The 27685-nt window shown below is 32.4% G+C and overlaps 2 protein-coding genes across 3 annotated transcripts in view; one reads left to right on the top strand and one right to left on the bottom strand.

Moving 5' to 3' along the window:
- Positions 1 to 6747: 6747 nt before the first annotated feature.
- LOC139523036 (uncharacterized) lies at positions 6748 to 22099 on the bottom strand. Of its 2 annotated transcripts, none has more exons than XM_071316784.1 (5): positions 21951 to 22099; positions 14703 to 14966; positions 12367 to 12510; positions 10493 to 10734; positions 6748 to 9187 (listed from the first exon to the last, which is right to left on the bottom strand). In XM_071316784.1, exons 1-5 carry the CDS (start codon positions 22009 to 22011, stop codon positions 8915 to 8917), a joined length of 984 nt encoding a protein of 327 aa, XP_071172885.1. In that variant the 5' UTR covers positions 22012 to 22099; the 3' UTR covers positions 6748 to 8914. The 2 variants fall into 2 exon arrangements, with proteins under 2 accessions (XP_071172885.1, XP_071172886.1); XM_071316785.1 differs by having other exon boundaries at positions 8771 to 9187; positions 10502 to 10734; positions 21951 to 22083.
- A 213-nt stretch (positions 22100 to 22312) lies between these two features.
- Positions 22313 to 27685, top strand: part of LOC139523033 (phosphatidylinositol-3-phosphatase SAC1-like) — a 36418-nt gene continuing 31045 nt past the window's right edge. The window contains exon 1 of the mRNA XM_071316781.1: positions 22313 to 22393. Coding sequence (XP_071172882.1) covers positions 22368 to 22393 — 26 coding nt within the window. The 5' untranslated portion in view covers positions 22313 to 22367. The remainder of the gene's footprint in view (positions 22394 to 27685) is intronic.

Below are 27685 nucleotides of genomic sequence, written 5' to 3'. Positions count from 1 at the left end.
GCTTTCCCACTAAAAACTGGCTGTACATGGGGATTTTTAGCCAATTTCATGGGATATTGTGGTAAATAATATTCAATTTACACAGAATGTTGTTTTATTTATTGACTACACCTGTACTATCAAGCCACATACGCCCAGATATTTGAAACACCCTGCTTAGATATTTTGGTTTTGAGTTTCAGAATGATATTCAGCATTTATTTTTAACTTTTCTAGCTCAATTGCAGGCATGCTCTTTTTAGAATCTTATATGAATATGAGTCAAGATTGTTCGTTGATACAATGTGAGCAATACAGACTCATTGGGGCCTCTAGTTAAGGAGTTTTTAAAGTATAAAAATTTCTTTTAATAAATGTTACTTGTTATAGATTTTTTTCGTTATGACAATTTTAAGATTTCGTACTAATTATTAAGTATGCTGTACTCAAAGTAATATCATGTTAAACTTGTGCAATAAAATAGTTAAAGTGTTTATCAAAGATCTTTTTGATTTTTTTCCCTCTATGCTATGAACATGAATGTTAAAGTCCATATTTCATTGACAGACAAAAGCAAGATTGCATTTAGAATAATAAAGGCATTACTCTTCAACAGATGTGAACATAAACATGATAAAGATATGTGTATACCTCAATGAAGCAGAACCTATTAACACAAACAAGATTGCACAAACTAAAATGTCTTGCCTTCTTTACTTACTTTTTATATTATGTTGATAGTCCTAAATATAAAGCTTTACTATCACATAAACTTCACATAATCGATGAAAATGAGGTTAAGGTCAGGTAAACCAAACTAGAAATGCATGTTCACCTTACAATCATTTCATACACCAAATACAGTAGACCTATTGATTACAGTATTAGTAGAAAAATAGACCAAAACAGAACAACTTAACTATAACCACTGCACCATGAAAATGAGGTCAAGGTCAGATGACACCTGCTAGTTGGACATGCACACCTTACAATCATTCCATACACCAAATATAGTAGACCTATTGCTTACAGTATTAGTAGAAAAATAGACCAAAACACAACAACTTAACTATAACCACTGCACCATGAAAATAGGTCAAGGTCAGATGACACCTGCTAGTTGGACATGCACACCTTACAATCATTCCATACACCAAATATAGTAGAGATATTGCTTACAGTATCTGAGATATGTATGGACTTGACCATGAAAACTTCACCTTGTTCACTGATCCATGAAATGAGGTTGAGGTCTATTGAAAACTGTCTGATGAGCATGATTGACGTTGCAAGGTATGTACATTCCAAATATAATTATCTTATTACTCATAATAAGAGAGAAATTTATGTTTCAAAAAATCTGAACATATTTTCAAGTAGTAACAAACATAACTAGAGGCTCTAAAGTGCCTGTGTCGCTCACCTTGGTCTATGTGCATATTAAACTAAGGACACATATGTTTTTTTGACAAAATTGTGTTTTGGTGATGGTGATGTGTTTGTAGATGTTACTTAACTGAACATTCTTGCTGCTAACAATTACCACTATGTATAATGAACTTGACCCAGTAGTTACAGTGGAAAATATTTTGCAAAAACTTACAAAATTTATGAAAATTGTAAAAAATTGACTATGAAGGGCAATAACTCCTTAAGGGGTCAAATGACCATATTGTTCATGTGGACATGGACTTATTTTAAGATCTTATTTTGCTGTACATTATTGCTGTTTACAGTTTATCTCTATCTATAATCAAATTCAAGATAATAACCGAAAGCTGCAAAATTTTCTTAAAATTACAAATTCAGGGGTAGCAACCCACAGACAGGTTGCCTGAATGGTCTGATAATTTCAGAGCAGATAGATTTTGACCTAATGGACAATTTTACTACATGTCAGATTTGCTCTAACTGCTTCTGTTTCAGAACTGCATTTTACCCTATGTACTATTTTTAGCCATGGCAGCCATCTTGGTTCACGGGCGGGGTCATTGGACAAATTTTTTAAACAAGATACCCTAATGATGATTGTGGACAATTTGGTTAAATTTTCTTAGTAGTTTCAGGAGAAGAGTTTTGTAAAAGATAACAAAAATTTGTTAAAAAGTGACTAATAACTCCTTAAGGGGTCTACTGACCATTTTGGTCATGTTGACTTATATGTAAATCTTCATTTGTTGAACAATATTGCTGTTTACAGTTTATCTCAATCTATAAATAATATTCAAGATAATAACCAAAAACAGCAAAATTTTCTTAAAATTACCAATTCAGGGGTAGCAACCACCAAACAATGGGTTGTCGGATTCATCTGAAAATTTCAGAGCAGATAGATCTTGACCTGATAAACAATTCTACTAACATGTCAGATTTGCTCCAATGCTTTGGTTTCAGAGATATAAGCCAAAATCTACATTTAACTCCTATGTTCTATTTTTAGCCATGGTGGCCATCTTGGTTGGTTGGCCGGGTCATTGGACACATTTTTTTAACTAGATACCCCAATGATGATTGTGGCCAAGTTTGGTTTAATTTGGCCAAGTAGTTTCAGAGGAGAAGATTTTTGTAAAAGTTAACGACGACGGACGCCAAGAGATGAGAAAAGCTCACTTGGCCCTTCTGGCCAGGTGAGCTAAAAATGAGGTTAACTGAAACATAAAAATGAGGTCTAGGACAATGGATATAAGGCATCTATATACAAAGCATAAAGGATCCAGGTCTTCAACCTTCTGAAACAGTAACCTTTAAAAAGTTAGTTAACCCCGTTGAAGGATCATATAATTCCTATGTCCAGCTTTCTGTGACAGAAGTCGCAGGCTTGTTAAAACCAAAAGAAATAAGTGGAGGTCAGCATTCACGCTTCAAAATTTGATAATTGTTGATACAGTTAAAAGGTTGAATCTCATGATCAAAGTCTCTAATTCTAGAATGATGTGTCATGTAAAGCCATATTAAAGGGTGATGGTTGGTTTCACTTGTGCAATCATTGGCAGTGTTTCCAGGATATTTTGAACATTTACAAGTTATATTGCATTAAAAATGGGAAAAACAGATCCATTATGAAGATGTGCATCGGATAAGAGGACACAACTTTAACAACTTAACATTGACCAATGAACCAAGAAGATGAGAGAACAGATGATTCCTGCCAAACAGACATGTACACAATCATTCCATACACCAAATATATTTGATGTATTGTATAATGTATTTGAAAAACAGACCAAACCATGGCAAAAACTTTCAGAGAATCACTTAAGCATGACTGGTGCAGGCCCGTTATTAAAGTAGTCAGTAACCCCCCCCCCCCTCGTGAAGATTTCTGGATTTGCCACTAAATTAAATATGTCTTTCTACATTGAACCAACTTGGGACTACTGTTCATGGCTTTAACGGAACTGCATCTAATTGTAAATCAGTTCCATACTAAAGAATCAAATATAAGAAATTTCACAATAAAAAAAGAATTCTTGAATATTGCATTTTTTTATTTAAGAAAAAGTAAACAGTAAAAAGTACATGATTATGTATAATAAATGTGTAAATGATAATATCAATAGTTCACACATACAAACAATTAAAGCATTGCTTCTATAACTTATCAATTAACATGATACTGACAATCGGTTAACACTGATTATTATTGTAATGAAGAAACAGAGAATTTTAAATACAGGTGGATTTTTGTTTTTCACATTTTATTTTTTTTAATTTCTATAGTAAACTAATTATATTTGTTCATGAATATGCTGTCTACTACATTTATTTATAAAGAGTTTTCTACATAAAATAAAAATTTCTTGAAAAAATATTGAAAATGATACATTGGAAAGACATAAGTGTTTAAACAAGAGGCTCTCAAGAGCCTGAATCGCTCACCTTAATTCTTTTGGTTAAATCTCTCATCAATGATTATTTTGGCTTTTCAATTTATTTAAATGTTTTTTGGATCGTCCTATTTTCTTCAAAAGCCAAAAAAAATAATCATTTTCTCCTATGTTCTATTTTAGCCATAGGAGCTATGTTTCTTGACAGACAAGGAAATAAAATATAAAATTTATACTAGATACTCTGTAACTCATTTAGCCTAAGTTTGGCTGAAATTGATACAGCAGTTTCAAAGGAGAAGATTTTTTTAAAGTAAGTCAACATGATGAACAAATTGTGAAAAAAAGTCTTTAAAGGGCAATAACTCCTTAAGTGGTCAATTGACAATTTTGGTCAATTTGACTTAATTGAAGATCTTACTTTGCTGAACATTATTGCTGTTTACAGTTTATTTCTATCTATAATTATATTCAAGATAATAAACAAAAACAGCAAAATTTCCTTAAAATTATCAATTCAGGGGCAGCAACCCAACAACAGGTTGTCTGATTCATCTGAAAATTTCAGGGCAGATAGATCTTGACCTGATAAACAATATTACCCACGTCAGATTTGCTCTAAATGCTTTGGTTTTTGAGTTATAAGCCAAAAACTGCATTTGACTCCTATGTTCTATTTTTAGAAATGGCGACCATGTTTGTTGATAGATCATAACTTCGGATACAATTTACAAACTAGATACCCTAAGGCACATTCAGTTAAAGTTTGGAAGTATTAGGCCCAGTAGTTTCAGAGGAGAAGATTTTTGTAAAAGATTAATAAGATTTACGAAAAATGGTTAAAAATTGACTATAAAGGGCAATAACTCCTAAAGGGGTCAACTGACCATTTCCGTCATGTTGACTTATTTGTAAATCTTACTTTGCTGAACATTATTCCTGTTTACAGTTTATCTCTATCTATAATAATATTCAAGATAATAACCAAAAACAGCAAAATTTCCTTAAAATTACCAATTCAGGGGCAGCAACCCAACAACAGGTTGTCTGATTCATCTGAAAATTTCAGGGCAGATAGATCTTGACCTGATAAACAATATTACCCAGTCAGATTTGCTCTAAATGCTTTGATTTTTGAGTTATAAGCCAAAAACTGCATTTGACCCCTATGTTCTATTTTTAGCAATGGCGACCATGTTTGTTGATAGATCAAAACTTCGGATACAATTTATAAATTAGATACCCTAAGGAACATTCAGTTAAAGTTTGAAAGTATTTGGCCCAGTAGTTTCAGAGGAGAAGATTCTTGAAATAGTTTACGATGACGACGACAGACGACGGACGACGACGGACGCCAAGTGATGGCATAAGCTCACTTGTCCCTTCGGGACAGGTGAGCTAAAAACATTCAGGAGAAGAAAAAAAATAATCAAAAATTTTAGGCCTACAAATAGTTTAAAAGAAATATTGGACTAACATCAAAGCTAGTGATATGATACGAGTGATTGTCTTACACCAAAAACATTATTGTAACTTCTAAATGTCTATTTGTTTATGAGTGTTTTAATTTTAATGCTGTATAATATTATTTTGTCTTCCTCCACCATGTATTCCTTATTTGATACTAAATAGTTTACATGCCTCGGATAAATTCCACAAGAAACACTTCTATAAACAGCTAACCTGATTTTTGTAAATAAATATGTTATACAAAAATTGCATTATTCCAAAGCCCACATTTTTTTGTACAAATTTGGAAAAATTAACCAGCAGAGATAAATTTTGTGCTTTTGTTGAAATTTTCTTAAAATTTTATATTGACACTGAACTGCTTTTGTTGAAATTTTCTAAAAATTTTATATTGACACTGAACTTGTTTCTATAAAATTCTGTGTAGCTGTTTGCATCTGTTAAAATACCCATTTTACTCCAAAAAACTATATAACAATAATGTATAAAAAAAAATAAGCAAAATTTAACAAATATGCCTGGTACAATTGAATACAGAAACTATAAAATAAGAACAACAATACAACATATCCTTAAGATTTGCTAAAAAAAACAACCTTTTCAATACACTACACTCTACAGATATAATAAAGATTCTACTTCCGTTCAATACTACAGATTTGTGTTTTCAGATAGTTATAAGTTATAACAAAAGTATGCACCTAATAAAACAGAGAATTTAGTGTCATACATTTACACTATATTAATACAACTTTTCTAAAATCATAACATAACCTTTGGTTTATTAACATATTGATGGAGTAAGAAGCTAAAAATGTGTCACAGCATTCATTTTAAAAGCAGAATAACTGATTAAAAAAAGCCCAATGTATAAATGCTATGTTGTACCCTATACAACATATGTAAGTGCTTTTAAGCCACCATCAGGCAAACAGGCGAATTATCTAAATACAGTGTACCTGCCTAAACAGGAACCATAAGATTTCGATTTCAGTTTTGGCAGATGTTCGGTTTAATTAGTTTCACAACCCATACAATGTATATGCCTCTGACTTAAAGAACATGGTTGGGTTAGCCAGGTTTCACTGTAACATTAAATGCCAAACAAATATAAGCATGTTGTCAATAACAGATCTATGCCAGTCTTAAAAGTCACAAAATAAAAATTCACTGCAACAGTCACTCTTAAAACATGATTACACAACCATTTTTAAAACATCAATATTGTTCACAATTTATACAATATAATTTGCAACAAAAAACCTGAATAATAACAGTGTAACACAATATTTAAGAATGGATTATCATCCTGCATAGATGTAAAGCTGTCATATTTGTATTTTCTAAAGCATTACAATACCACACTTGTCTACATTTAAATTCCAAATAAATGGTTTATGATGACTATATGTACATGTACATTGAATTCTCTTTAATTGCAATATTTGGAATGTTTTAAAGTTATGTACAATGACTTTTTGTTAATTGTAATTTGACAAAGGTATTTTTTTATATACTATACCAACAATAGCTGTTTCTAATTTTTTCATGGCTGTTTTATCATAAAAGAAGTGGAACAATTTCATTTTGAAATGTCTGGCTATTATAATTTCAGTTGGATGTATATGTAAAAGTATATAAATCATACTCTTACTGCACAAATTTATATATTGAAGTTTTGTACAGGACAAAGTTTATGTTCGTTATGATGCTCTTTTTGCAATCCTGTGGGTTCAATTATTTCGTGGGTATCAATTTTAGTGGATTGCAGTTATATTGAATTTTCATGGATATTTGATTGTGTAGCTGTATAAAAGTTTGCAAACAACACAATAGTAAACTTGTAGTTTGTTAAACATTTAAATTTTGTTGTTTAAAAGTACCAAAGAATTCAACGAAAAATAGGTATTTCACGAATAATAATGTTTCAAGTCTATGGAGTTAATGGAAGTGAGATGAAAATATATCAATATATTGTGCTTTAAATATGTAAGGTTCAATCTTTTAAAGCATAACTTATAAAATATAGCTAGTTATTTAACCTAAAAACCATCACCTTATTTATACATGGTTTATTTACAATGCTCTACAGAAGGACAGATTAGAATATATTCTAATCAAATTCAATATGAAATGTATATCAATAATGCACACAAAAAGATATTATATTCAAATATTATTGTTTCAAAATAAAGAGAAATATATAATAAAATCATGATCAACAACAATTACAGCAATAAAAATTATTTTGATTTTGTAATTATAAAAATCTTTATCACAGTATTAAAGGAACTAGAGATGTGTTCACAAGTATATGGTACCCCAGATTATTGTATGCTTCACTACTTTGTATATCACATGGGCCAAATAATGCCTATTCATGCACTCACTAGGAAAATTAAAAGTTGTTCAGATCTTTTAAAAAAAAATCCCTAGCACCATGGATGCTTCAGTCGAGTCAGGTGGTTTAATATATAAATGTTTTAAAAGATATCATTATAGCTGCTGTTACTTTGACTTTTGACAACAATGTTTATGGCTCAAAAAATAATGCCCAGAATCTGAAAATTTTAACCCCATTAACACTGCATCAAATCATAAGTGGTCTGACTTTGTTGCAAATCAATTAATGCATATTAAGTACATTTATATCATGCACATATATTTATATTTTTGGAAATTGTCAGTGAATTGTTTTGAAGGGTTAAATAACAACTGACAATAAGGCTTGTCTGACTGAAAGACTACATATAACTGAATGGACACAGTGACCTCTATAAACCCTTCTACCCACAAAGCAAGGTGTACATAAATATTACTGACATTAATTGTAATATCACAATCACTCAGTTATTTTTAATATCCTGACATCTCCTCAATTTATTTTAAGTACAATACTTCTTAATTCAGCTATTGTTTTTTCTTCTTACCCATTATCTAGTATACAATGTAAAAGTACTTTTTTTTAAATCTTTCATAGGCATAATACTAAATTAAGAATTCATTACAAATAGTCCCGTACCCTTTTATAGTTTACTGACAACCCTATGAAAATATTTTTTTTTTCTATTTAAACAGGTATTATACCCCTTAAAAGCCAGTATCTTATTGTTAATAGTAAATTTTTCTTAATTCATACTTGTTTGTACAAAATCACTTTATAAAAGATTATCAAACTGCAAAAGTGAATAATATCTGAACAACAAAACTTCAAACTGGAATATACATGTACATTAAATAGAGAAAGGAAATGGGGAAATTGTGTCAAAGAGAAAACAACCCGACAAAAGAGTAGAAAACAGTCCAAAGCCACCAATAGTTTTGGAGAAGTTGTGGTAACAAAGTGTGGACAGATGGATGGATAAACATAAAACTTAATCACTTTATATACTGCATTAGTAATATAAGCCCTCAATTTTAGAATTCATACATACATTTTTGCATTATTCAAAATTATCAGTCAAAAGGTGTTCTACAAGGATCAGTTTGTTTTTGCAGAAATGCTGAACAATTCATTTCAGAATATTTTTTTCAATCACAATTTTTCTCATTACATTTCATAGTCAAGGAAGACTCAAATAAGAACCTTAATTTTATCATGAAATAAAAGAAATGGAAGTCCGTCACATATTACTGATTTATTGTTTTCCTGGTGCTCCGTATGGGTACGGGTTATCACTGTATGGTGGTGGGACAGCTTCTCCAGAGGGATAGGGTTGAGGTGGATATCCCGGCTGTGCTGGATATCCTGGCTGTGCAGGATATCCCGGTTGTGCTGGATATCCTTGTTGTGTAGGATAGCCTGCCGGTGGTGGATAGCCTGGTTGCTGGGGTTGTTGATATCCAGGTTGTTGTCCTGGATACTGGTTTGGAACTGGTTGAGCGGCCATTGGTATGGTATCATGCTGGTGCTGGAAAATTGAAAAATAAGAATTCGTTAAATTTCATTTATCAGTATCCATGGTATGAAGGCTTTTAATAAAATAGAATAGACATTTGGAGCAATTGTGGTTACTATAGACAGATGGATGGATAAACAGAAAACATAATCGCTTAATGTAATGCCCAAGAAACACATGTCCTCAATTTTTGAATTCATTCATACATTTTTGTATTATTCAAAATTATCAGACAAAATGTTGTTCTACAAAAATCATCACAACTTCACCTTTCTTTTGATTCCTAAATACTAAAATATATTCTACTTAGTTTGATATTTACACCTATGCATAGGAACTTTTTGCTTTTCAGGTATGTTCTTTTTTTATGAGGCCGTAGTCATGGTTGTGGGTGATGTTTCATCCTACTTGTCAACCCCAATATTTTGCCCTAAACTTTATAGTAACATATGATATTTGCTGCCAAGTTCTTCTACTTATATCTTCATGTGCCCCATGGTTGTCTGCCTAAATCATACCAGTTTGCAAAGAATTCCACTCAAATTAATGCTAGGGGGCGTCTTAAACTTGCAGTAAGATGAGGTTTTTTTTGGTCCATGTTGAAGGCCTCACTGTGTCTTTGAGATGAGCAACAGCCAAAAAATGCTGTTCTTTTGCTTTTTGTGTTTTTTGCTGTGCATGTACTGATTTTATATTATTGATGGATACCCCATTTCTTTTCTTTTCTTTTCTTTTCTTTTCTATAACAATAACATCAAATGCTTACTTCAGATTGTCTGCATCCTCTAAAAGATTGCAATAATGATCGATAATGCACTGAGAGAATTTTTGTCCAAATCCTCTACACAAATGGCAATAATTCACTGAAAGATTTTTCTAAATCTAAGCCAATACCACCCCTACCCCTACTTTAGATGGGCCACGTCTTATACAAAATTATAATGACCAGTGACCATAACATACTGATAGCATTACTGGAAAATCAAAATTCTTGTGATATTTTTTTTTGCGAAAAATGCGACAGGGTTATAATTTCAATAACAGATAATTTTTTTCATATTGTAAAAATTCTAATTTCATTTTAGTCTAAATATACAAAATCGCATTAAAAAATGTACACAATAATTTTTGAATTGACAGTACTGTGGATTCATATTATTCGTTGGATACCAATTTACATGGATTTTGTGGATACAGGTGAACCACGAAATCAAACAAATACTAAATTTTCTACAGGCTTTATGCAGAACATGCAAGTTTTCCTGAATCCACGAAAATAAATGAATCCACGGTATGTTAATCTTAATTATGCAACACCTTCAGTACCGATCCTCTGGATTGTCCACGGCTTCTACGGTAAAAGTAAAACACTGCAAACACAATCAGACCAATCACCACCACAGCTGCAATGGCCCCCAGAATTTTGGCGAGAGATGAAGCCGAGATCACTCTGTTTTCGTCACTGTTGTCACCACACTGATTATAGCCATCATACTGAAGTCTTTTGGATATACACTGTCCTAGTCGACATTTAAAGTCATTAGTACCATTGCAAACACCTAAATAAAATAAAAAAAGAAAAAATTCTCAACTGAATATTAAATAGAGATTGAGTCATTAAGAAAGTAGTTTACTAATAAGTCTATAGGGAAATCATGTATGCTTGCATATACCTTATACAGGGACCTAAATCAAGAACTAGAAAAGTGATGCTACTAAAATTATACTTGATCTGAGTTTTGTGGCAATAACCATTGTTGTCAGTTTCATAATATTTGGTTGAGGCAAACATAAGTTAGAGAATGAAAGCAATATTTTCATTTGGTAAGGGACATAACTCTAGAAAGGTAAAAGTGACTCCATCAAAATTAAAACTTTATCTGTGTTATATGATAATAAGCATTGTGTATAAGATTTATAACATTTGGTAAAGGCAAACTTGAGGTAGAGAATAGAAACAAAATATTCAGCAAATTTTTCATTTGTAAAGAGGCATAACTCTTGAAAGGTTGAAATGGTGCCACCCAAATTCAAACCTGATCTGGGTTTTTTTTTGGTAATAAGCATCATGTGCAAGTTTCATAACATTTGGTTGAGCAAACTAAAGTATGAGAACAGAAACCAATTGTGGGACATACAGACATGTGGACGCACATACATTAGGGTATAACTTAAAATTATAAAAAGGTTTCCAATTTTAAACATTTATCCAAGGGATAAAATCGTGATCAGAGAGAATGAAACAATGGAAGTTAGTCTTTCTGTGATTATGCTTTTATCTCCTAACTTGTGGCAAGTGATAAAGTAATTACCCTAATCTAGATTTGAAAGACTACTATTGTGAGACGTTAAAGTCATATGAAACCGCAAAATTGATGCATATGTTTTTTTATAACTAAATGAATAGTTTTCATTATAAAACTTATGTAGTAAATATACTTTGTTTTGAAGAAAATTCTATTATTTGTCCACATTTAGAAGTTTATTTTTTTTTTATTGCTTGCTTCCAGGAAGCCATTAGCAGAAAAATCTGTTGATTGCAATACGCATATAGACCTGTCATTGAAATAAACTATTATCTGATAGTACATATTCATGCTTCTATGTTGATTGTTTACTATGATGTGACAATCAGTAAACTATGAATTCAAAACAAGGCAATTAATTAGCTGCCATATTTGTTAAATCATAACAGACAGAGACAAAAACAAAATAATGTTTGAGGATATTTTTGCGTAAAAAATGATAAAATCATGGACAGAAGACTAAGTTTTTGATATATACCATGTATACATGCATTATATTGGTATAAGAATTGGATAAACATTATTTTTCACCAGTCACTTGTTTCATATAACTTTAAAATATATTTACATGTATATCATGAGTATAAAATATTTAAGGGCTGTTTATCATCATGGTTATGTGATGCTATATTGCTAGTATCATAGTATGTCATGCTATATTGCTAGTATCATAGTATGTCATGCTATATTGCTAGTATCATAGTATGTGATGCTATCTGGAATGAATTTCTTATAGATAGCATTATGGATGACGCTTTAGTTTCTAGAAACAAGGATATGTTTCATAATTTCCTGTTTACCAGAAGTATAGAAGAAATTTCTGTGGAGAACACTGTATAAATTAAAGAGACTTATTTATAAGCAACTAAGTTGTATTCTTTATACCTGAATGAAAAGAAGTAAAATATAGGGAAAAGCCATCATCCTGTCTGGTAAAGTCACTTTTGAACTTCAAAGTTAGGTACTGTCCTGTCGTGTAAAATGCACGTTTAGGTTCATCTTCTCCACATATCTTGTCATGTCGTAAACCTAGAAAAAACAAAGCATAATTGTCCTAAATAGTTATCTGGATAAATATATACATATACTTATTTCACATATCTTTGAAAAATGACATATCTCATATATCTATGAATTTTTTATCAACTTATAAAGTTATTCAACAGAACAAAGAACTAAAGTTGTTCTTTACTTCACGCTCATATACATATTTTCATAATCATGATAATGTTATTTAGCTATGCTCTAAATTATTAAAAACAAAGCTGTCTAGAATACAAACACGGGAGAAATAAATGTATTGCATGTGAGTTGACAATATGAGCTTAATAAACAACTACATCATGTACATGATGACTTTTAAATACAAATATAAATGTATATTACATGTCATTTTGACTCTGGTAGAAAGTTGTCTCATTGGTAATCATACCACATCTACATTTTTTTTATGACAATTATCTGGGGCGTAGCTCCATATACACTGTCACGCCATAGCGTGCACATCGCGGGGTCTAAAAAAATAATTTACGCCGATAAAATATAAAAATATACAAACGAGTAAAAAATATTAAATCTAACTTAACCAAGCAAAGTAGAAAACGATACAGTATAACTATTTTAATAACGTCACAATAATATTTCCGTCTGTAAAATCAACCCTGACCGAAATCGAGAATTTTCTTCTAGTACACGACGTAAAAAGCAGCGTATAAAACAATACATGAACAGTTCAAAGCGTGACAAGGACTGACAAGCCTAAACGTTAGACATTTCTTTTTTCTCTCACAAAAACGCCTACCAACAGTGATAGTCATGCAGAAACACACCCAGCAACAAATCAGGACAATTTAGACCCCTGAAACGTCAAAAATTGACGATGATTGAACTTAGCTTAAGTGCCACATCAGTGTCATGTCAAAGCCAGTACAAAAAAATCTGGGACCATCTTATCCAGATATTTCTCTGTTGAAAGATTCGAATTCTTAGGAAAAGATGTAAAGTTACAACTTTTGCCCGACAAATGGAAAGATGTCCACACCTTCAAATTTCCGACAAGGTATATTAACTCCATTTCAATTTAAAAAATATATAATACGCGTCGTTGAACTAACAGGGCTGCAGGGGTTGTAAACTCACGTTTTTGTTTAGATAAGGGTTGTAAATTTCGTACATTATTTTGGCAAAAAAAATGACCAATTGACTTTTGTTCAATTTTTATCTCTCAACTTTGGTTCCGACCCTGAACAATTTAATGAATTACAGTTAAACTTTATATGAGTTTGACTGTCCCTTTGGTATCTTTCGCCCCTCTTTTATATGTAAATTACGATAACGGTAAATACAAATCTGAATTCCCTCTTTAAATTATTGTTTTGAAGGGCTACTTCATATTGTTCTGTTTTGACACCTTCCTGTCGAAATATTAAGGCGTCAACGCATTAAAAATAAAATCGCCTTTCAAGACTTCATCAAGTTCCGCAGTACTAGTCCGTTACTGAAATGTTGCGTTCCGAGCAAAATGATGATAATGTTTGGAACGAGCTATACCAAACCACTCTTGATATAGCAGACCTTTTTGGTATAGTTGAAAATGTTCCTAGGTGGTGTGGAAGACAAACCTCGAGAGCCAACCATCCAGCCGAAACACCTAAGGATAACTGGCGAATTTCTCTCTACTATCCGTTTCTGGATCATATGATCACAGAATTTGATTCTCGACTCCAGAAGTCAGAAAACCGTATACATGCACAATATCTTCTTCCATGTGTGGTCGAACAAATAACTAATGACAAATTGACCAATACTGTGTGTTCTCCTAACAATGCCCTTCGTTAGTGCTACAGCTGAAAGGTCGTTTAGCATACTGAAACGTTTGAAAACGTACATCCGTTCCACAATGAGAAATGACAGATTATCGGCTTTGGGTTCCACCGTGATTTTGAGGTCAATTTAGACAAGGCCATGGACGTTTTTGTTGCAGCTAAAAATACGAAGGGCAGATTTTTGAAAAATATTCAGGATGTTTCTCAATAAAAAATGATCAAATACAGTCTTAATAATTTGCTCATCAAACCAATTTTAAGCCATCAGAACACACCATTTTGCGTCTAGCCAAAAAAAAAATCTTCGGGGGCAATCCCCCCCAACCCAACACCCTGGTTGGCGTGCACTTCAAAGGGACCCAGCTACGCCCCAGATTATAATTTAAATAAAAATACCTGAAAGATGTCTGTTTGATGTGCCTGATCCATCATATAATTCAAGATAATCTTCACATGAGTATCCAAAGGAGATTCTTGATTCTTTTATATCAATTTTTGTAAAATATATCATGATTTTCTTGTTTGTGGGAGCTTTTAATTTAAGTACACAGTTCATATTTCTGGAATAATCACTATGTCTTGTCAGCTTCAACTTTGCTGTCTCAATTCTTTCAGTTTCCATACTAATTTCTCGGTTACAATTTTCATCCATGTAGAAATCTGAAAAACAATGAAACACAATAAATTACCAAACAGAAGCTAAATTACCAGTAAATGTACCACAGTGATTTTTTTATGATAATCTGCATACAAGCTGTTTTTCACCTGGTCATTTCAAATATGTTATAAAAAATATTTCTTTATGTGCTAAATTTACATATAAATGGGGTAAAAATTTTAAGACATTTACATGTACCAACAAATATCATTTTCTTGGACAAATTTTCTATCCTTTGTTTCAAAAGCTAAACACAGTCACACAGGTGGATTTTTGTTTTTCATGAAGAAAAGATTTTCATAGATGAAACTTCGGATTTAACTTCCTGAGGAAAAGTTGGTCACATATGGATTTGGTTATTATTATTATGTCCATATTGGTTATATACAAAATGTAGCCATTCTACTGTTTCGCTTCTATACATCCTGAGTGACTTTGGAAAAATTCAGTTTTGAGCATTGATGAATCATGATGAAGGTAAATAAGCATTTCAGACGCATGAAATTTGTACTGTGTTGTAGTATCAATTTTTACAATAAAAAAATTGTCTTTTTCTATAAATTCTTCATATTGATCTCCAATTTTTGGTGGGGTTTGTTGCCCTCAGCATTGCTCAGTCTTTAGTTTTCTATGTAGTGGTTTTTTTATCTTGTTTAAAAGTAGGAAGTTGTGGTCTGAGATATACTTGTCCACCAGGAAGAATGTCTTTCTCCTCAAAAATGTGAAATCCTCCAAAAATGAACATATGATGTCAATTACTGCACAAACAATTCTAGCTCGTTTAGGACACCTTAAATGTGTCATTTTCATAACTTTCAATCATCTCCATAAATTTTTTAATTGCCTTAATCTGTCCACATTAGTTTTTACAGAAAAGTGATTCCTTTATATAACCCGGATATAAGACTGACCTTTACCTTCATTTTACCTTCAGCCAACAAAGGTTCATTTTCAGCACTGTTGAGGGGGGATAGGACCTTTATCGGGACTCCGGGAATGGGTGTTTTTAGGCTCTGGATTTCGGGATTGACCCTTATGGGATCTGGAATGTCTTTTTTCAAATTTCGGGACCTCGTGATTTCGTGTTTTTAAGCCCGGGATTTCGGCATTTCGTATTTTTAAGCCCTGGAATTCGGGATCAGGACCCCTCCTACCCTCCCTCACTGTTAGCATCACTTGATAAAATTTTGACCATGATTTGTAAAAATGTCCAAGAGATATATGAATACAGATATCTGTGTATTACCATTTACCTCAAATTTAATATGTCACTGCATTATTGTATTATGTTTGAATATAGACTTCATGTCCTATAAATTTATGTTAAATCAAAATTTCAAAATAAAATTCTATAAAATAGACAATTCAACATGTTTAACAGATCTGAAAATGATGTTTCAATATACAAATAGTTTTACTGAATGAAAATGTTTGATAACGGCCCTTTACATTAATTTTTGTTTTCCTTTCTGGGCAAAATTTTGAAAGATTTCATTTTGAAGGATAAGCTGTTTCATCCTTATAAGGTTGTGATTATTGTGTTGTGTCTTCTCAGTATTTACGAATATAGGGCTGCCACATTGCATACAAAACTATTTGTCACTTTACAGTTTCTTTTTAAAATTCAAATATTTCAAGTCGGAAATTTTATTCTACCGAGGTAGTGAAACATAATATTTTACATTTCAAAATAAATTGAAAGTAACAGAGTTCACTTGTTGATCCGATAAATTAACTCTTGGGTTTAATTTAGATTGGACAAATTACCGTAAAAACATCATTTTGTTTTAAGCCAGTTGATATTAATTTTATAATATTGAACTATTAATGAACCGAATATTGCTCACTGAGTAGGTCATAAAAGGTTCTAATTGTGGTAAAATCGTCTTTGTTGAAAAAAACAAAAATTATGACCTGATCGGACTATAATGAAAATACAAAATAAGTGTTTTATTCGTATTTTTATACGTCTGTACGCTGTATGTCATATGACAATGACATGGGCATATACATACAAGAATAATAATCTTATTTTAAATAGAAATGTCACACTTTTATCTGACAATGAAAGGACATTTAAATAACGTATTTTAAAGCACACAGGTGCAATCAAGATCGATTAAATGTACAAAGGTAATAAATCTGGCTAATCCGATGATGTTGTCACGCGTCATTAATTTTCAGAACATCCGATGGGCAATAAACCAATTAACAGCCACGCGGTGTTGGGAGAGAATCTTTGGAGGAAATTGGGAGTATAATCCGTGATTCGCGGTGTCACACCGCTACACTCAGAAATCGGTGATTAGAGTTCGCGATTACATACCCTCTGGGCGTACTGTATATATGAAATGGACCCTTCCAAGACACAATGTCAGTACTGTATATGGAGGTAACACAAGATAACCACAAACAATTTGGAACTTTCTTGTTACACATGTTATAATCATGATAATTACATACATCATGTACATGAAGGTTGTTTTTTTGTCTATTTGGACATCAAAAGCGAAACCAAATTCCCAGTCTTTCATATTGGAAGTGCTACTGGTACATTGTACTTCCTGGATGGTATACTGTTCCGAGTGCGAGAATTTCTTGTTGCATTGAAGACCTGTTGGTGACCTTCTGCTGTTGTCTGCTCTATGGTCGGGTACTTATAAAGTGAGAAACGGAATCGAAACGAAACAAAACGAAATATAACGAAACGAAACGAAATACAACGAAACGCAACGAAATACAACGAAACGAAACGAAACGAAATGTAAAAATGAAGAAACGAAACCCTCTTCAAAAGCATCAAATATATTGCCCCTCCCCAGCCCTTTTAGTTCAAAAGAAATTTTCCTCAATCATAATACAAATACTTCAAAATAAAACTATTATATAGAAAAGATATTTTCAAATTCAATTATACAAATGTCATGTATAAAGAAGTCTTTTCAACGACCCTGTAATTGGGCAGGTCCATGATTTCAATACGGGTGGTGTAAAAGGGATTGAATTTGCCGTGCAGAAAGAGTCACGAACACAAAACTTTAAATGGTGACGCCCCTCACAAGAAAAAATGATCTCCCCTTTCTCAAGTTTCTCGGATTTACCGAGTTTAATAATGCTATGTAAGTACTTATATTCGAAAAAAAATATTAGGATAGGAACTTGTTTTTCCCCAATAGTACCGACCGTGCAAGGGCTTTATAGCCAGTCAAGGTCGTTAAAAACTCCCGTAGTACCCAATAGTTCTCCGTTTCTGATATAAAGGCCAAAAGATTTTTTTCAACGGCTTTTTATAATATAGTTCGTTCCTATATTGGACGGTCTTCAACAATGAGCAAAGCCCGTACCGCGTAGTCAGCTATAAAATGCCCCGAAATGACAAATGTAAAACCATTCAAACGAGAAAACTAACGGCCTAATTAATGTACAAAAAATTAACGAAAAAAAAAAACAAATATGTAACACAGCAACAAACGGCAACCACTGAATTACAGGCTCCTGACTTGGGACAGGCACATACATATACACATACATGCATACTGTGGCGGGGTAAACATGTATTGAAATATTTTGCCATTATGGTCTATAAAGATATCAGATATCAGCTGGTTAGCTACTAAAAATTGCAATGACTCAACATCAAAATGTTTTTAAGTTCTGTTTCCTTAACTACTAACACTGTCGAAATAAATTTTAAAATGTACATGTATAAGGGTACTTACATTTTCTTTTCCTTCTCATTGGGCTCCATTTTGCGTAATAACGGTTGAATAAAAAATATTCCTTTTATATATACCTGGCTGGAGCCCGTGCAACATCTGGTGCTGAATGCGTTTTAGAAAACTTCAAAGACCTTTGATTTTTTTTCTCACGCTCACAACTTACCCATATATAAACTCAGGCATGATAAAGGGAGCCGACAGGATGAAAGACAATGCCTTTAAAAAGTATTTTTGGAACATCAAAGTGTTATATTGTACGTCAGAACGGGTAGCACGTCCACACGGGGTTGTAGAAAAGTATGCAGTCTTTCAATAAACAATAAATTAATTTACAATCCTCAATTAAGAGATCAAAGGAGTTTTTCTTTTCATCTTACATACTGTTTTAGCGTGGTTGTAACAATGATAACTACATCAACAGCACCACACAATTGCATAACATAAGGGTCAGATTCATTTCGTTGTATTTCGTTTCTTCATTTTTTCATTTCGTTTCGTTTCGTTATATTTCGTTTTGTTTCGTTGTATTTCGTTGCGTTTCGTTGTAATTCGTTTCGTTTCGTTATATTTCGTTTCGTTTCGTTTCGATTCCGTTTCTCACTTTATAAGTACCCTCTATGGTCGGGTTGTTGTCTCTTTGGCACATTCCCCATTTCCATTCTCAATTTTATGTTATTTGCTCGTCCAAATTAATATGACATCTTGAAAGGTTATCATATTTTTTGGCTGTTACATATATGGGCTATTTCAAAAAAAATGATGCCAAAGTGTGACAAACATGGTAAAAAATTAAGTCATTGCTAATCTTTTTTCTATCATTTTTCTTTAATCCAGAGACATTCAAGTTTACAAAACTACCAAGGGTTAATGCAAAATAATAAAAACAAAAATTTTAACAACATTTTACTCATAAGAATTCATCCACTTTTCAAAGGAAACAACATAATAATAATATCAACTGACAAACATAAATAAGAATCTAAATATCAATGTAATTTTTTTGTTTGTTGCAATAAAGGTTCTAAATGATTTTCCTGCAATTTTTTTTTACTTATAAACAGTTTTTTTTTTTTAAATATGTAAATTTCACCAATTTTTAGTGTATTCTTTAATATCTTATTTCAAAAGTTTTTATATCTCTTTGCAAAAGCTTTAATTTTATATAAAAAGTATAAGGAAGCAAACATATATGATCTAATTACATCCTCTGAAAATTTCACAACAATTGCTTCAGTCAATTCTAAGTTTTCTTCATTTAAAAAATACAAACATGTGTTTGTTATCCTTTTGTTACACTCCTGACATATTTTTTCAGTAACTGTAAGACTGTTTTTTAATGGAATGTTTAGAAAATCAGTAATGATATCTATTTTAAATTTACAATCTCACAAATAAATAAATTTATTAGATATTTGATTACATATTTTTTTAATTTCTGAGCAAAGAGCAAACTTTTAACATGTTTAATGAGAATTACACTTTAATTTTTAAGAATCTTTGGTGAATAGTGTGCAGAAAAATCACTTTTACAAGACAGATCAGCTTTCTCATAACATTGTAAAGATGTTACAATTATTTTAATAAAGAATCATGTTGAATTTTGTTATAGATAAGCTACATCAGAAACTTGTCAGGAGTGTAACAAATGTTACACTCCTGACCATAATTTATTTCTACCATATTTTAACCTGAAACTGACCTGAAATCATGTAGAGTCTTTATATTTCACATATTATTTTAGTGCAAATTAAGAACAGGTTAAAGAAAATTATATACTTCTTACATATTTACAAATTTTGCTAATTGTCTATTTAAAAAAAAAGATGGCTTTCCTTTAAACCTTGTTCAGTCTCTTGTTTGATACTATATATATGCTGTTTTTATGTCAGATAATGTATTATGATAAGTTTGTTCGTTCTTCCAAAGATGGTAGCAGTATGTGCTCTGTATATTAAAAATTGTCCAAAAATGTACCCAAAAATGTCAGGAGTGTAACGCTTTAAAATGTTTAAGTGTAACATTCATGTTATTTTTTATAGAAACAATGTTGTTATTATTGGTTTTCCTTTCTGGAATTTGAGTGTGAACACCATCTGTTGCATATTTTCAGTAACAAACATGCCATTATTATGGCCTTTATTGCTTGTTTATGCTCAATACTTGTATGTCAGGACTGTAACACACTTAAACAAGCTAGTTCAATTGCAATTTTAGTTCAAAAATTTCAAAAGTAATGATGTAGACTTGTATTCTGTGTTAAGCTGAGGTGTAGTAATGTCATTTTATAATAATTGTCAGCTTGTTTTTCTTCCAATAACTTACCTTTGCTAATAAGATTGAAATAAGGCATTTTTTTGTGTTACACTCCTGACATTGAAGTATTGAGCATACAAAAGCAATGAAGGTCATAATAATGGCATGTTTGTTACTGATAAACTGTAACAGGTAATGTTCACTGAAAAACAAGAAAAAACAACAACTATAACAACATTGTTTCTAAAAAAAATACATCTTAACCCAGTTGTTACACTCCTGACAGACCTGGGTAGTCCTCTTATTGTAACCATAATATTCCAGTAGTAGAACTTCAGGGTCAACTGGATGCACCTGTGCCAAGCTATGATACTTACCTAAAAGAATAAACCGTGCAAGATGTACAGAAACATGTTATTTCACCTACAAAGACATTTTCTGGCAGCATATTGACTTTTACTAACATTTTTTTTTAAACACAAACTTATTTGACTTACCTTATGAGGCACATAAAAATGTAAATATATGGAAGAATTAAACAAGAAATCATAGTAAAGATATAATAGTTGGATGAAAGATATTGTTTGGTATTGTATCTGCCCTTATTTATTCTATATCATCAATGAATGCACATGCTTTCTTCTAAATGTCACACTAAAAGCGTTACACTCCTGACATTTTGAGGTACAATTTTGGACAATATTTTTTAAACAGAGCACATACTGCTATTATCTTTGGTAGTTAGGACCAACTAATCATAATACATTATCTGACCTAAAAACATTACAGATATAGTATCATACAAGAGACTGACAAAGGTTTAAAGGAAAGGCATCATTTTTTTTGAAATAGCCCATATATGTATATCCTAGCTAACTCTAAAGATTATATTTAGAGGGGGGATAAGAACACCCCCCCCCCCCCCCCTCCCCCCAAATAAGACCCCCTTACACATATTTTTTACTCAATGTTTACTACAAACTTTAGAAATGTGTTACTATTTTGAAAACTTACACTTGGAACTATAAGATCCAAGAACAAATGGAAGGGAACAAAAAGCCAAATACCAGAACATTGTGTATGTCTATACTAAGATGTATGTCACTATGTTCTATATTTATAAAAGAGGGTCTTGCCGGAACTTAATCTAAAATTATGATGTCATATACAAATTATGTATTGCAGCACCGGAGACGTTTTTTTATCGAAAATATATAACTTTTTTGATAAATTTAGTCAAGTGAGGTAACGAAAAAGCAAGTATTAAATTACTGCTAATAACACTTATCCTTGAATCATACACAACTAGAAATTTTATTTCGAAAATTTGCTGAAACAAGGATTAATTATTTTTCATTAATTTAGCTTTTAAACCAAGGGGAGATAACACATAACTGTCACGTCAGGCGATCGGCGATCACACCAGTGACAATGTCTGTCCACGATTCATTAACTCTGTATGTATTTGTTAGTCGTTAAAGAAAACGAATGTCAACCTATGCATTAATTGTAAAATATCATAGAGCTCATAAAAACCGGGAAAATTGCTTTTCGAAAATACAGTCAATAAGTCATGATCTTCAGACAAGTCAAGTCGGCATCAAACCGTCATGACTGTCATTCAGAGGTATCCGGTCGTTCCGGTCCCAAACCGATTCGGCCCCAAGTCGATCCGGCCCACGTCGATCCGGTCCCATGTCGATCCGGCCCCTTAATAAAATATGAATAAACTATATTGTTTTTGGAGGAATTTGTGACAAATTTTAATAGTATAAATTTTTAAATGGAATTTGATTTTTATTTTATTTAGATCACACACAGAATAGCTAAATAAATATTTACAGTCCAATGGAACCTTTAAAATTTCACATCATAATGACTTCAAATCATTAGTCTATAAAATTGAGAATGGAAATGGGGAATGTGTCAAAGAGACAACAACCCGACCAAATAAAAAACAACAGCAGAGGGTCACCAACAGGTCTTCAATGTAGCGAGAAATTCCTGCACCCGGAGGTGTCCTTCAGCTGGCCCCTAAACAAATATACTAGTCTAGTGATAATGAACGCCATACTAATTTCCAAATTGTACACAAGAAACTAAAATTAAAATAATACAAGACTAACAAAGGCCAGAGGCTCCTGACTTGGGACAGGCGCAAAAATGCGGCGGGGTTAAACATGTTTGTGAGATCTCAACCCTTCCCCTATACCTCTAACCAATGTAGAAAAGTAAACGTATAACAATACGCACATTAAAATTCAGTTCAAGAGAAGTCCGAGTCTGATGTCAGAAGATGTAACCAAAGACAATAAACAAAATGACAATAATACATAAATAACAACAGACTACTAGCAGTTAACTGACATGCCAGCTCCAGACTTTAATTAAACTGACTGAAAGATTATGATTTCATCATATGAACATCAGGCACAATCCTTCCCGTTAGGGGTTTAGTATCATACCATCATAACATATATGAGAAGAACATAACCCGTGTCATGCCAACAACTGTTTTTAGAATAAATGTGTTTAGTTCCGATGCAAAGACCTTATCAGTGACTCAATATTAACGCCAACATATGCAATCTTTAATGACTTGACAACAGTATCGTAATTATATCCCTTCTTAATAAGTCTATTCAAAGGTTTTGTAAGTTTCTGAGGTGAATACTGACACCTTTGTGCTTTATAAAGAATATTACCATAAAAAATTGGATGTGAAATACCTGAACGTATTAGAAGTCTGCATGTTGAGCTATATTTACGAATGATGTCTTTATACCGATGATAAAATTTAGTAAATGTTTTGACTAGTTTGTGATATCGAAAACCCTGGTGTAATAATTTTTCAGTAATACATAAATTTCTCTCATTAAAATCTAAAACATTGTTACATACACGAGCGAATCGTACAAGTTGAGATATAAAAACACCGTAAGATGGTGACAAGGGAACGTCACCATCTAAAAACGGATAATTAACGATAGGAAATGAAAAATCATCCCTTTTATCATAAATTTTAGTATTCAGCTTTCCATTAGTGATATAGATATCAAGATCATGAAGATCGAGAAAAGGGCTGTGGTCATTGTTAGTATTAGCTTTATTTAAAGTAAGTTCAACAGGATAAATTTCATTAATATACATACTGAAGTCGTCATTATTGAGAGCCAAAATATCATCCAAATATCTAAAAGTATTATTAAATTTGTTTATCAGATGTTGTTTCGATGGGTCTATAACTGGTTTGTTTATTCAACAACTGTCTGATGATTGTGAACTAAGGTGATGCCACTCGTAATCACTTAATTCAATCAAATCCTGATTAATTAAAGTTACGTAATCAACAAGGTCTTTATAGTTTGATCTTTTGTTTGGTGTATATAATAATAATTAATTGTATTTTTTTTTTTCATTTAACATCAGAGGCTTCTATAACACTTGGGTTTTTTTTTGTTTTTTTTTGTACTGTGGAATATATCTGGCAATATATATTTTTCTGCAAGTTGACAATATTTTGAATAGTTGTGGGTAGATAAAAAAAAACATGTTATATGAGTATCCATTAGGTCCGAGACCACAATTATTTCGTAGTGCATTTCTTTTACAACATAAATGAAAATTTAAAAAATCCCACCTGCGCTTTCTCAAAGAAACTTTTACAGTGTGTTGTACTACTTTTGGGACAAATTATATCAAAATTATAGAAAACTTCATCGCCTCTAACTCAAAATATGGACAATTTTATCTTTAGGGCGTCTTGAAATGATCTTTTGACAGCTTCCGAAGTGCTATTTTTCAACCTTTTTCACCTGGACCAAATCACTACTTTCCTTTAAAATTCTGGACCCAAATTTGTTCATGTTGTTTACAGTGTAATTTCACCCCCCTACTTGCAATATGAGGCATTAAAACATGGAGAAATAAATTTGGAAGGGGTATAAACATGATAAAAATTAATGGCAAGTAACCCACTGTCAACACTAGGGACTATATTTGTGAACAACGAAAATCAAGGGACGACAATTGTGGTCTCGGACCATTATTCTTTATTGCAAGAAAAGGTTTCAAATTGTTGGGGTTATTCATCGTTTCTGTCAATTTTTGGATAAACATCAAAATTAAACTATGACTCATGGTTCTGTATTAGTCAATCACATAATTGTTTATAATGTAAGGTATAATAATCTACATTGAAACTTAAATAAAATTTAAAAGTCTAGTGGTTAAGACCGATGGCTACAGTACTGAAGGTCCCGAGTTCGATTCTCACTCGAGATGTGGAATTTTCAGTACATCACAAGGCCGTAACTACCATTGAGGCAAGTGAGGCAATTGCCTCACTAAAATTTCGACACTAAAATATTTTTTTGTATATGTGTTTATTTGTTTATGGTAATTAAATTCGGAACATAGTCTAGTCTTCTGTTGTTCTGTCTCAACTTTAATTTCTATAACTTGTCATCATTCCTTTTAAACTATTCTTCCTCAAAATAACTCAGCATCTCAATGGGTGATGTTTCTCGATTACATTAACCGAGTAAGGGTAACCATCATGGATCTTTGGTTAAAACAGGCTCTTGCAGAAAATAAAAAGCGATACTGAAGGTGAGGAAGGAATAATTCTAGTAAATTTACTGATGGTGCTTGTGATCACAACAGAGGTTTGAGTATTGAAAATAACCTCTGGAACTAATCCAAAAACTATAACTAGACTGACAAGTAAACTGTGGCATCGCACGAGAGCAGTCCTTTCTGCCTATTCGTTTCTCCGATTCACCAACTTTATTTGTTCTTTTTACAGACAAACAAAAAATAATTATAGAAACTATTACCTGGTATTTCTGTTGATTATTCAGGTGAATTGCAGAAGAATCGAGTATTTCTAAATGTATAAACCTGTCACACGAAACCTGCATGAATTAGTTTTATCCATGTTTCTTCAACCTAAAAAAAAAAGAACATCCTGTATTCAACATGTTCAAATTTGACATTATTGAGAAACGATAAGACCTTTAAAACAGGATTTTGTCTTTTTTAATTCTGGACTTCTGAATTTCGTGTCTTTATATCCAGGATTTCGGGATCGGACCCCCACCCCCAATTTATTTATTCTTGATCTTAAATATGTCACCACTGACTATTACCAGAAATAATTTGAAATCACAGACCTACTTGTTAACAGCGAACAACTCCAGGCCAATTCCCCTGTACCCATATCACACTAGTAAACTAACTATGATAGATAGAATCATATACATGTATCTTATCTTATTCTATATCTAGTTTTTTACTCCTTGTCAGCAAAAAAGCAAGTTTAATATTTTGTAAAACCGATTGTATGATGGTGCTTATTGGAATGTTAATTAATTCCTGTTTTTTCGGGAATTTTACACAAATGTGCCACGTGTTCTTGTACTTTTATTAACTCTCCCAGTGACAATACTCTGGTGTGAACGTTCTTTTTTCTGCCCTGAGACAACTGCAAACTAAGGAAAGCGGTTATGCATGAGAGGCGATCGATGTTGTGGTCTTGCCATGCTCCATTTTCATCGCGATAAGGATGTCAGCAGACCAAATATTCTGAAACGATTTCACGAAACCGGCCACTTGAATCACAATTTCTACTGAGTCAATGTTTGGTCTATGTTCTAGTGGCAGACTCCAACGTTTATTTGGATGTTTATCTGACATATAAATTCAAATAAAAATTCAAGTTGGTGTTAGTAAATGTCTTTAAACATGAACAATTTATATAAAAAGTGTCCAAATTTTAAACATTGTCAAGCTCTCTTGAAATGCTCAGAATGTAGGATTTTGCACCATTCATTCCATACCCTGCCAAAAAATGTTCGCCTCGCTTCGCTCGGCTCAATTATTCTGCCTCACTAAAATAATAGGCCTAGTTACGGCCTTGCATCAGGAGGAGGATTTTCACCCTCCCACACACATCTGGTATCCAGACCGTAGTTAAAACTAGATTGGATACTTCGGGGGCTTCGGTAGGTCAAAGTTGTTCCCAGCTTGACCTGGAGATCAATCTTCTGAAATCTCTTCGGGTTGTCTGTTCCCGCCGAGAAGTTCAGTGGTTCTCTCTGAGTACTTTTGCGTCCTCCACCATAATAACAGACATCCCAGTGTCCTACACGCTCCCTTGGGCGGTGTTGGGTGGGGATTGTTCTGGTGGTGGGATAATATTGTAAAGGACACATCTTAGGGAGTGTACATGGATCTGCTGTTCCCTTGCAGTCAATCAAGGAGTGCGTCTCAACTGGCGGAATCTCAAAGTACAATAATTGTGTATTATTTATTATCAATTCTATTCTTAAAGACCAACTTCAAAAGGATATGGTAAGAGACCTTAAAAGATTTAGAAATACTATAACCAAATGATCTAAGTAAGGTTCAAAAAGATATATATATATACATGTTTTTGTATATAAATTTTATAAGGTTAGTTGAAGCGAATACAACATACATTATATAGATGTGATGTAAATGTTTCATACACATTGCCAGATGTGAATTGTAGAAGTATACACTTACTTGGTTGATAAACAATTATGGTCAATAAACTATTTCTTTGATTTGTGTTCAGATTTGGTTGATGTTTTATGCTTTCGGTGTTGATCCGGCCCCACGTCAATCTGGCCCAAGTCGATACGACCCATATGTAAAGTCGATCCGGCCCCAATAAGAAATATATTTATAAGGAATAAAAAATAAAGATATTTATATATTAATTG

This window comes from Mytilus edulis, chromosome 5 (genome assembly GCF_963676685.1).
Source record: "Mytilus edulis chromosome 5, xbMytEdul2.2, whole genome shotgun sequence".
In the NCBI taxonomy this organism is placed as follows: domain Eukaryota; kingdom Metazoa; phylum Mollusca; class Bivalvia; order Mytilida; family Mytilidae; genus Mytilus; species Mytilus edulis.
Note: the sequence above shows the minus strand (reverse complement) of the source record. Positions and strands in the feature narration are given on the sequence as shown.

What these genes read in the sequence shown, in the direction of transcription:
- LOC139523036 (XM_071316784.1), bottom strand. Translation starts at nt 22,011, where the DNA reads ATGTTCTGGTATTTGGCTTTTTGTTCCCTTCCATTTGTTCTTGGATCT. An exon ending in TGGATCTTATAGTTCCAAGT is followed by an intron (nt 14,967 to 21,950) that starts GTAAGTTTTCAA and finishes ATTGTTTTTCAG; the next exon opens with ATTTCTACATGGATGAAAAT. An exon ending in ATCAAACAGACATCTTTCAG is followed by an intron (nt 12,511 to 14,702) that starts GTATTTTTATTT and finishes TGTTTTTTCTAG; the next exon opens with GTTTACGACATGACAAGATA.